This window comes from Somniosus microcephalus, chromosome 19 (assembly GCF_052327205.1).
Source record: "Somniosus microcephalus isolate GS21.2 chromosome 19, FLI_Smic_1.0, whole genome shotgun sequence".
In the NCBI taxonomy this organism is placed as follows: Eukaryota; Metazoa; Chordata; class Chondrichthyes; order Squaliformes; family Somniosidae; genus Somniosus; species Somniosus microcephalus.
This window is the reverse complement of record NC_141005.1, coordinates 42,326,261-42,338,390: the sequence shown is the minus strand read 5'-3', so window position 1 is coordinate 42,338,390 and position 12,130 is coordinate 42,326,261. Positions and strand designations below refer to the sequence as shown.

General features: G+C 43.9%; 1 protein-coding gene across 1 annotated transcript in view; it reads left to right on the top strand.

The window, feature by feature from the left end:
- LOC147104387 (transmembrane protein 132C-like) overlaps nucleotides 1–12,130 on the top strand; it is a 1,245,027-nt gene that overhangs the window by 1,164,581 nt on the left and 68,316 nt on the right. The window contains exon 7 of the mRNA XM_085961692.1: nucleotides 5,206–5,479. Coding sequence (XP_085817818.1) covers nucleotides 5,206–5,479 — 274 coding nt within the window. The remainder of the gene's footprint in view (nucleotides 1–5,205; nucleotides 5,480–12,130) is intronic.

Sequence of the window (12,130 nt, the reverse complement as noted above, 5' to 3'; positions counted from 1 at the left end):
CTCCCCTCACAGTAAGAGTTGTATGGGGAGAAAAAAGTGATGGAAAAAAAAGATTTGGTACCCTTTGGAAAGGAAAATCTCCTTGTATCTCTAGTTCTATATTTTATAAAAACTGGGCTATGAGGAAAGAGAGAGGGAGTGGGACTAATTGGATAGCTCTTTCAAAGAGCCAACACAGGCACGATGGGCTGAATGGCCTCCTTGATTCAAACTACGATTTTGAAGTAAAGCAATCCAAACCATCCTGCTGTGATTCCACTACTAAGGAGATACAGGGAGAACATTAATAGTAGCTGGAAGATAACAACGGTGATTCTGAGACAACAGAAACACTAACAGTGGATTAACTTCTTTTCCACCGAGGGCTTTATCTGGAGCAGCCCTATGCAGCACTAGAAACAGCAGTACTGGTTGGTTGAGGGCTGTCAGCATCAAGCACTGTGATTGTCTATTAATAACTTGGATGCTACCATTGGTTGGCACTGTTGCAGATGGCCAGCAGCAGCTTGTAATGGGCTGGTGTTTCCACCCAAGGCAAACACAAATATAGCCTGTTCCTGTTATACTGCACAGCAGATAGCCATTTGCGACAGTGCTGACCAAAAGTAGCATCCGAGTTGCTAATAGACAATCACAGTGGCCCAAAATTTGCGATTGTGGGCGGATGCCTCCGGTCTGTAAAATATCTACAAATGTACCTGGTGGCCCGGGAGGTACGGAGGCTTTCGATCCTGGGCCTCTCCGGTTCTGCGCGGGCAGAGGCCCACATATCCCAGGGGCGCATGGGGTTCATAACCACCCCTGGGATCACATGGGCCGGCCCAACCAATCGAAGAAAGGAATCCCCCTTCATACTTATGGGAGTTGCGTAGGTACGGAACCTCCATAAGTATGAATGGGGATCACTTAAAAAATACACAAACACATGAAATAAAAAAAATTTTAATTACATATTTAAAATTAATTAAAATGCCATTTAATTCAATATTTTAAACGAAAATTAAATTTTTTGAAAAAAAATGTATGTTTTAACGAGGCTAAAAACAAACTTGCCTTATTGGACAGGGTTTTTAATGTATAAATGAGTGCTAAAAATTTTATTTTTCTATTTTTTAAAAACTCTTATGCTGGTAAAAGCAGGCCTTAACCTGCTTTTATCAGGCGTAAGAATTTCACAGGCATTCAGCGGGCGGAAGTTGGGCAAATAGCGCAACTCTCCACCCGCAGAGGCCCTTCTCCCGGGGATGCGGGGATCGTAAGTTCCAGGTTTCAGCGCATGCGCTTCGCATACCTAAACCCGGCACTTGCGCGGCCCCTACGGGTGCGTACACACCTCGTACTCACCCGAAGGGGTCGCAAAATACGGCCCAGTATGTCAAACTGAAGATAAAATATGGAACAGTCTCTTGTATTTTGTGTATTTTAGGAAATCATGCTGGAACATTTGGAAGGTTGACTTGTGTCATGTTGTAACATGCAGTAGGCAGTCATAATGGCTTGGGTCCCTTGATATGCAGTGTACAAGCTGCCTTGCAAACAGCACAGAAATAACAGGGCATTATTTAATGGAGTATGAACCTCCAGGCTGCACTGTACAACTTACTATTAGCAAGACTGTGGACCTGGGATATGAGCAAATAAAATGAAAACATTAGTTTTGCAGGAACCCACCCATATTTCCCCATTAGGAAGTGTGATATCAGTAATGGAAAATGTCAACCTACTGAAAGGGATTTTCAATCTGGATAACAAGAAATTGTTGTCCGGTTTTATGTAAATAGGAAATTTTGTTAAAAAAAATGCGTGGGATTGCACCAGTTACAAATTGAAGGAAGTGGAGCAGTAGGAGGTGCAAACTTGCTAAATGGTGGAGTGCAATCAATCGTTTCATGTTCCCAGTACCAGGGAATTTTACAGGGTCATTTTAATCTTGTGGAAAATCTCTCCAGTGCCTGACGTTGCTTTGAAAATTCCTGGGTTTATTTTCCCAGTGCCCTTTCTTTCCTTACTTAAGCCACCAATTTCTGTCATATCAATTCTTAATTCTCATAGTGTAGTTATACTGTATATACTTCGTGGCATTGTGACGTGGTTTATGCTTCACACCAACACAAGAATCACAGTGTAACTGCAAATGTCACAAATGTGTTTTGCACTGGGGTTGAGACCACCTGGAGGAGCTCATCTCACACTGTGTCAGCTTCTCACTAGTTGCAGTATATCCATTACTGGTGTAAGAGCTAACTTCACAAAGATTATAGCGATGCCCAGACTGTCTGCTGAACTATGTATAAGTTGCTAATGTTGAAAAAGAGCTAATAAAAAGTTGGCTGTTTTCTGACATAAAACCAACTGGTGAGCTTGGCTTTAGACACCCAAGTGCTTAAGAGATTTGACTTTAGAAACCCAAATGTTTAGATGCTCGTGCTTAGACACCCGTGTAGGAAATTCTGCTCTTCCTTGGTTAGCTTGCTGTAGAATTCAGTGCCAACAATGTTCTCAAAATAGTATTAATGCAAAATTGGTCGATGCAGTATAACCACACTATAAGGTGATACACCAGTCACTTCTCAACATTCGGTTATGTCACAGCAACAATGTAACTGAGATTCTAGTACACCATTTACCAAAGCAAATTAACAATCAATAAGAACTGAACTTAAATCTATGAAATCTAGAACAAGAATTGTGAAAGGTCGGGACAGGGAAACAGACAAATCCTGGAAGACATTGGGCAGGAATTTAACTCAGGAGTCGGGACTACAACTTTCGGGGTTGTAGTCCTGCCTCCATTGAGATGCGGCCAATCCACGCGATTTTAACTTGATTGACCTTGTTGAGCCCGCCGCAGGCCAATTAAGGGCCACCCGGCAACAGGTGACGTCACAGACTGAAATTTCATCTGTCAAGAGCTTTTGACAGATGAAATATCAGTGTTTCACAGCTGTTTGAAGCTGTCAAACACTGACAGTCTTACTTCTAACCTGAGTCCTTCTCCACAGACTCGGTTAGAAATCTCTCCTGCACAGAAAGCTGAAGGCTGTCACTTTTGACAGTTCGCAGCCATTCTGCTTTCTGTGCCGGTGAGATGAGGGACTCCCGGAAACCTAAAGGAAGGAAGGCTGAAAAGGTAAGAAAAGGTATGTAAAACTTATTTAATCACTTTGGACACACCAAACACACTTACCTTTGCACTCATGCACACATCACTCACCAGAACACCGACATCTCGACCCCTCCAAGTCCTTCAACCCGACGGCCCACCTCCTCTAACTTGGCGTGGTTTGGAGCCGTCGGGAATCCCACACTTCAACATCAAAAATAGGGATTAGGCTAAAAACTGCCTGTTAACTACCTGTTAACAGGCAGTTAATTGGCACTAATCCCTTCCTGCCTCGGGTAGGCGGGTCCCAGTGCGGGGCGGGTACCCGCCTCCTTTGAAACTGGCATGGAGGCGGGTTTGGGTGTGGGAAGGGGTCGGGACCCCTGATTTCGGGATTTTAACCCCCCGCATGCCTCCAATCCCGACTCCACGGCCCAATGAAAATCCTGCCCATTGGCTCTGAGTTTTCTCCTTGATGCTGGCATGTGTATGGAACTGGGTTTGAATACAATTGAATAGAAACCTAGCTGGTGCCGCTCAGAGTGGGCCTTTGTCTCCTAGATGCACACGAGGGAAAAACAGGGCTGGTGATTGAGATGAAGAGCCAGCTTTCCAAATTCCAGTGCAAAGTCGGATGAGAAAAGGTGGTTTCATCTCCACAGAGCTTCGGAGATGCCAATGAATATATATAAAGATTGGAAAACTGACAGCTGCCATTGGGAAGTGGAGGCCAGCCATAATTAGCAGCTCGGGGCTATGATTGATCTCATGGTGCAGTGCTAAAAATAAATCCCATGAAGTTCTCTGACAGAATAATGCCACAAGAAAAGAAAAATTTGCATTGACGCATCTCAGAATGTCTTGCAAGTATTCACGTGCAATGAATTAGTTTCCAGGGCAGTGGCTGTGGCTTTATTGGCAACAAGCAATACAGAACTGGATTTTCCACCAGTGACATGAATGGGCAGAAAAAACAACTGGTATTGAAGACTCAAACCCAATGTGTGAGACACTGACCTAGGGAAAGGAGGTGCAGTCAAATCTAAAAATAGGAGGCTGAGCCTGGATGGTTCAGTGGGTAAGCCTTTACATCATTTGCATCAGGATCTACCTGAAATTAAATCTAGCTTGGCTCCTATTGAGCGTTGTCTAACAATTTGAAATTGCCCCTAATTTAACACTAAAGTAGCAAAGTTGAGCAGATCAGAAAGCCCACAAGGGTGGCTGGTGTAAGAATTGGAAATATACTGATGCAGTAGGAGGTGCTTTTATGGAGCTGTAGCTAATACCTCTTGCTGGGGTTAAATAGGGGGAGTTTACCTTTCAGGTAGCTGTGGTGCACCTCATCTGAGAGTGCTTGGGATCATTTCCCATTAATAACACTCCTCATCTTGACATGCTTGAAAAACAACCTACTAAAGGGCTCTTTCCCTCAGCAAGACAAGCATCTGAAAGAGTTGTCTCAACAGGTATTTGACTGGGGGCTAATTCTGGAATACTATTACCAACTGTTTAATGCTATGAATCGTAGCTTGAAAACCTAAATCAGCAAGAGGCAGCTGCAATTAAAGAATTTTTATATATCCTATACTGCTTTCATGCCCTCTCCTCTAGTCTCGTTATAGCAGACCAAATACTTCTGTACTAAAACTATAACTTAAATTCTTTTTATTTCCACCCCCCCTCCCCCCAGCATAAATGTAAATCAATTCCATGGGGATTGTGCGGAGGATAAAGCTGGAGCCACTGAAGAGGAAATTTGTTCCATTCTGTTTCAGAATATGCTGTGGTGTTTATGTGCATAAAATATTTTTGGGAGTGGTCAGATGGTCAGTAAATGATTAACTGCACAGTTGCTGTACCTGACATTTCACCTGGAGCTTTTATCGGGTGTTATATTGTATTAAATGTCAACAAAATCAAACAAAACCAAGAATTTTGAGACTGCAGTGTTAAAGACAAGTGTGTGATCCTCGTGATATGAATCATTTCACTGAAGCTGAAAATCCCATGCCCTTTAGATGCTGCCTCTTTCAATATTTAACATGGCTGTGAATTGTATTACTTCAAGTCAGGAAAAAAATGTCGATGTTTTTTGGTAGGCCAACGCGAGACAGTGATGATGAGGAAGATGATGAGAAGAAAGGGAGAGGATGTACCCTTCAGTACCAACGTGCCATGGTCAGGGTCCTTACGCAGTTCGTAGCGGAAACCTTGGACCCTGGTGGGCAGCTAGCCTACATGTTAGGCAGTGACTGGCAGGCTGACATCACAGACCTGGTGTCCGACTTTCTGAAAATGGACAACCCGCGGGTCGCAAAGCTGGAGGACGGGAGGATCCTGAGTGGGCAGGAACTCGGAATGGCCATGATTCAGGTATGTCCTGTCCTTTCGAGTAGCTGTAACAACTGGAGTGTGTGGCTGAGTCTGACGCTGTCCCTGTCTGCCCTCTGCTGTTCCTTTCTTCTCACACGGCCTTAGTTTGCAACAGAAACCTCTCTTAGAAAGATCAAGGTAATCTGTGGAATCTGTCACTGAACACTGCATTAATGTATTCAAAACATTGCCCTTTATGTTGCTGCATGGGCGAGTGGTTCCTGAGAGGCTTTCTTCTTTTTAAAAAAAAAATGACAACATCCAGAGAATAATAATTAGTTAGTCACTGAGTGATAGTGCAGCAATTCGAAAAAGGTCAGTTTGTTTACAGTAACTGAGTAAATGTTTTTTTTTTAAATTGCAATTTGTTTTTCATTTGTATTAACTATCGAGTTGTCTGAATGACTAAAAGGTTCCATAACGTTCGGCCCAATACTCAGAAGAGGATTAGCAGCCAATTTAATCCCAACAGATGCTATTTCTCTTTCTATCTTTTTAGCAGTTTTTTCTGTGAGATTCTATCACTTCTGCCTCCTGCTGCCAAATTCTGTCTCTAGCAGGGCTAGAGTCACCTGCCTGCTGTTTGTGTTGGCAGTGGGAAGGGGCATCATCGACTGGGTGGGCATGTTGTGAGGGAAGAGGGTCCTGACAGACTCTAGTCCTATTTGCCTGAGATGGAATCTTTTCCTGCCACATTGTGGCACAGTGCTGAACTGAGTCAAAGACCAATGAGTTTGAGATTCCAATTGATCATCCAACCTTCCGCCACTAGAGTTATTGACCAGTCGAGGTTTATTCCTTCTAGATTTTCATCCAAAAGTTGAATGTAACATCCTCTATCTCCCATGAGGAGTATTCACCTAGATGGTTGTCTCGGTGAAAGAGGGGGTACTCGGGAGCCATGTGCAATTCTTCATTCTAGATTTTAAATGCCTTTTACTTTTGTTTATGTTTAATTGAAGAATTAGGTCTGCTATTTAATAATTTAGGTTAAATAAATCAGACCTGTGTCATTCTAATTCACTGTGCCGCAAAGTGGCAGGGTGTTTGGTTTATACTTGCAATTCCACACACGGAGATAAGAATTCCTCTGAATACGATGTCTATAAGTATTGTAAGTGCGCTCATGAAGATTTGCTCGGTTCAGTGCTTCTGAAATCCTAAACACAGTCTTTACAACATAAGATTTTGCTAGAAATTTTCACAAACACATTTGCAATGCGGCTGTACATAGTGGCCAGACTGTGTCTTCATTAGAAGGCTCTGACTGGAAGTCAAACGCTTTCCCTGAAGGAGGAAATATTGAATGAAGAACCACCATAGTCAGCTCCCTTCCGCCTCCTGGTGGCCAGTTGCAGGTCGCCACTGGCAGAAGCCTGGCAGCAAGCCAGCCTGCTTCCCACTTGGTGATGGATCAAAGAATAATGATTTCACGGTCCTTTTCTTTCTTCTGTTTATGTTGCAAAATATTTATTCCCGCTGTTTCTATTTAGCAGAATTGTATTGTTCACATGCAAAGCAATGATCACAGTTCTTTCTGGCTTGAATATTGTAAACATGTTGTTGTCAGGGCTAGTGTGGAAGATTGGTCAGAAAAGCTGAAGTTATAATAACTTATTGATGTCAAGCTGAATGTCCAAGTCTGACCATTCATCTGAAAGCTACCCTGTAGTGCAGTGTTAAAGATGATTTATGACATGTATCTGGTGGCATTGAGAACCACTGGTTACAGCAGCTCTTCTGTCCTTAAAGATTAAAACAAATGGCATTGAATGACATTTCCGCAGAATATTACTCTCTCTGCCTCCAGGCCAATGGGGAATTCGGGGCTATGCTTGCATAGTCATGTAACTGTCAGGCAAGTCGGCCAGGACCTCGCAAAAATTGTTCAACACACCACTAAGTCTGTGAGAGAAATCTGACATTTTAAAGTACGGCTTTTAATTACTAGTTTGGTATTAATGGGTCCAGTCTGCGGGGAAAATAGGTTTGTATCAGTCCCTGTACTGCATGAACTGCATAGTGCATGTCCCTGAGGGATAGAGTGTAAACGCCAAAGGCCATAGGCACATTTTTTATTGAATGTCTCAACTAAACTCCTTAAGGAATCTCACTCAAACTATTAGTGACAGTTGCAAAGTGTAACCATTGTGTATACAATGCAACATTTATAGAATAGGGTCACATCGAACTGAAGCTTGAAAATGTTTTAAAGGTGGTGAACAAAAGCTCATTATAAATAATGTCTCTGTGAACAATATGCATCCCACTTCTCTTGTCTTCATTAATGAAATGTCCTCTTACTCGTTTGTCTACTGTGCATTTATGATAGAACTGTAACTACATTGTTATTCGTGCTTTTACAAGAAAGACTAAATCAAAAGGAAAATTAAGATATTGAGAGCTATGCAGAATTAATTAGTTAAGGTCCACCCAAAATATTAATGTTGAAGAACTGAAGAATGTCATGTATTACCATGCCCCTAGTCACACAAGTATTCTGAGAATTGTTCAACATGTCATGCTTATTTGAATTGTTTTCACTGTTCACCAAAGTGAATGGGGAATGGAGCCAAAGTGAATGGAATTTTTCTCCAATCCTTTGCTCCCAGTTTCAACATCTGTCTCTCTCAGGAAAGGCACAGCCCGGCCCGATGTGGAGTAAAACTCCCACTTCCCGATCCAGCAACATGCCTTAACTGCAGCCTCCTGCTGCACCAGTGTAATTTGTTGCCTGCTGACTGACTAGTCATTTTCTGAAGGTGCAAGATTAGCATCGGTGCAAAGCAATTGTTCTGCATACCAGCGCCAAACTTACAGCATCAATCTACGGACCTGGGTCTGGAATGAGCAGTGACAGTCCCTGGGGGCAGGAGTCTCACACCACTTGGGTTTGACACCTCATGGAAGGCTATTTTTTTCTGCTTCTACACTCGTGGTGCGGAGCACATATTGTAAAATCGTGTAGGTGCAGCCCATGATTTGCAGTCCGTTATAATTAATAGATGAAAAATCAAGGACTGCATCCATTTAATTTTCCATTATACACTCCCAGCAAGTGAGACTCGCACCCGAAGTACAGAAGTGGGAAAATTACCCTGGACTGTATGACCAGTGTAAGATCAAACCTGGTTTACAGAAGTTTGTATGTTGGACGACCTGAGCACTTTATAAACATTACCCTGTCTTATTTTAAATGTTTAGAGAATGGGACTCCTCCTTCTTCATACTGTAAACATTAAAATTTCTAACTGTTTGGAGACAGCTTTGTGTGTAATTGGACACAGGCATGCACGGGGCTCCCTCCTGGGCAGGACCGTCAAAGTTCCAGCCAGGCTGCGCAAACACAATGGGACGATAGCAAAATACTGCAGATGTTGGAAATCCGAAATAACAACAGAAAATGCTGGAAAAACTCAGCAAGTCAGGCAACATCCGTGGAGAGAAATTTGAGTTGACGTTTCGGGTTTGACCCTTCTTCAAAACTGGAGAGAAAAGGAACTAGATCGAAGGCAGGGCTGCGATCGGACAAAAGAATAAAAGAACCAAAAGAAGTAAAAGAGATTAGAAGCTAGACGAGATGGTAATAGGCTGTGATTGGGTGTAAAGTGTACTGGCAGGGCAAAAGATAGCTGCCAGGTGTGAGAGAGAAACAAAAGGAAAGGGGGGGGGGGGGAAAGGAAAGGAGTGGAAAAACATAAGTGAAAATGAAATAGGGGCCGAGGTTATGATCTGAAATTGTTGAACTCGATATTGAGACCGGAAGGCTGCAGACTGCCTAATCGGAAGATGAGGTGCTGTTCCTCGCGTTTACGTTGAGCTTCCGTGGAACAGTACAAGAGGCCAAGGACGGTGAGGTCCGAGTGGGAATGGAGCGGTGAATTGAAATGAGAGGCGACCGGAAGCTCGGGGTCACCCTTACGGACTGAACGGAGGTGTTCCGCAAAGCGGTCACCCAATCTGCGTTTGGTCTCCCCAATGTCGAGTTCAACAATTTCAGATCATAACCTCGGCCCCTATTTCATTTTCACTTATATTTTTCCACTCCTTTCCTTTCCCCCCCCCCTTTCCTTTTGTTTCTCTCTCACACCTGGCAGCTATCTTTTGCCCTGCCAGTACACTTTACACCTAATCACAGCCTATTACCATCTCGTCTAGCTTCTAATCTCTTTTACTTCTTTTGGTTCTTTTATTCTTTTGTCCGATCGCAGCCCTGCCTTCGATCTAGTTCCTTTTCTCTCCAGTTTTGAAGAAGGGTCAAACCCGAAACGTCAACTCAAATTTCTCTCCACGGATGTTGCCTGACTTGCTGAGTTTTTCCAGCATTTTCTGTTGTTATTGCGCAAACACAATGCTGCCTAGATGGAACCTGAACTGCAGTCGCTGCTCTGAGACTTACGCCCACAAGGTAAATGCATCCTGAATGAAAATGTCGGGCTGGTGGTAATAATTGCCTGAGTTATAATTGGATTGTCTACTGATTGATCCCCTCTGGGCAATTGATTCTTGCAGCCATTATAGAGACCGTTTCATCCCTGGATTCAAAAAACAGCTCCCAGAGGTGGAAGCAAAGTACGATTTTATAACTTGCTGTACCACCCGGCCCCCTTTTTTAATACATTTTTAGTGTATTCCTATTTTTCCTCTTCAAGCTTCCCCGAAAGTAATGCTCCATTTGCTGCTCAACAGGTTAGGTGCACAGCCAGCTGTGGGGCCTCTGGGAATTGCTGCTGTGTAGTAACTAGGGAGAGTGTAAAACTGACTGGAGCTGTTCACCCGCTTATTAAGGTGAAGCTTTTACCCTCCATTGTTTTGAAGGATGACTGTTCCCTCCATTTAAAGTTACCCACTGGCTGCTTGGCCACCACCTGGAGCTTAATATAGCAGGAATGTGTAAGTGCCCACCTGAGCTCTTGCATTGTGATCTTAATAACAACAAAACCTTTCAGTGCTATTGTACTCCAGATGTGGAAAATGTCCCACCGTACTTCACAACGGAGACAAGAGGAGTGAAATTGGAGAGCGCTGGTCTGCCGGCGCAGATTGGGCACAGGGAACGATCCCTGCGCCGGAACGGTTAGGCCCACGGCGCACTCGATATTGGGCCTTGAGCCTCGTTTAAGTTTGACCGGCAAGTTGCAGACACCCGCTGCTCATCCCCCAGGCAACTCGCCAGCGGCAAAGCAAATTTAAATTTCTGGCAGGTCAGGGCAGGGGAGGCGATCCGGAGAGGGCTGCAGCCAATCAGGAGGGCAGGTGGGGACTGACCGGGGGGCCGGCAACGATCTTCGGGACTGCTGTGGAGCTAGAAGTAGCAGGATTCAGCTAACCTTTTTTAGCCAGTTAAGCCACATGTAGACCTGATTATCCTGAACACAACTGGCCTGGTGCTGGCTGCGATCAGGGCAGCACAATTTCAGGAAGGGGTCCTGAAACAGGTGCTCGGCCCCCTGTTGACATATGCAAAGAGCCTTAAGGCCTGTTTCAAGCATAGGCCCTGGATGCCTATACTTTAGTCTTTGTTAAAGGACAGCAGGCGCACTTCCGACACAGAATACACGCGCACACACCACCTACCATATTGGATGTTTGGGCACCTGTTTCATGCCTGTAAATCAAGTGCAGCATCAATAAATTTCTAGGCCAAGGAGTAGTCTCCTAAGCCTTTGTGGGGAAAGTTAGGAGAAGTGACCAAAAGCTTAGTCAAAGTTGTGTTTTCAGAAGGATCTTCCAGGTGGAGAGGGAGGTACAGATGCTGAAGGGTAAGGGCCAAAGCAGTTGAAGGCTCTTCAACTGAAGGTGGAGTGAAGGGAAAGGGGGAGGGGGAAGAATAGAAGGCTAGAGTTACAGGACCGGAGAATGGGAAGGGGATGTAAGCTTGGAGAATGTTGCGGAGGTACAGTGGGACAGGTCAGTGGACAGATCGTAGATGAGAACAAGGATTTCAAATTTGATGCATTGGGAGGTGGAGAACCAGTGTAAGTTAGGGAGGATGCAGTGATGGGCAAGTGAGAATGAGTAGGGGACAGGATGGAAACTGGAGTTGATGGCGGGTACAGGGTGGGAGGCTGTTGGAAAAGTTGAGTCTACAGATGTCCAAGGGTTTTGCCATCAGTAGGGGCAAAGATGGGCAATGTTACAGAGGTGGAAGTAATCAGTCTTGGTGAGAGATAGGATATGGGATATCTATCACAAATAGGGTTGGGATAAGCACTGGGGTTCATTTCTAGAGTAAAAGAATTGAACAGCAGTGGCGTTATGTTAAACTTATATAGAACCTTGGTTAGACCACACTTAGAGCACTGTGCACATTTCTGGACTCCATATTGCAAAAAGGATATAGAAGCACTGGAGAAAGAGCAAAAAAGATTTACCAGGATGATACCAGAACTGGAGAGGATACAACTATCAGGAAAGACTGAACAGGCTGGGGCTTATTTCTCTAGAAAAGAGAAGACTGAGAGGTGACCTGATCAAGGTCTTTAAAATTATGAAGAGGTTTGATAAGGTAGTCGTAGAGAAGATGTTTCCACTTGCGGGGGAGACCAGAACTAGGGTCCATAAATATAAGATAGTCACGAATAAATCCAATAAGAAATTCAGGAAAAACTTTTCTACTCGGAGAGTAATGAGAAAGTGGAACTTGTTACT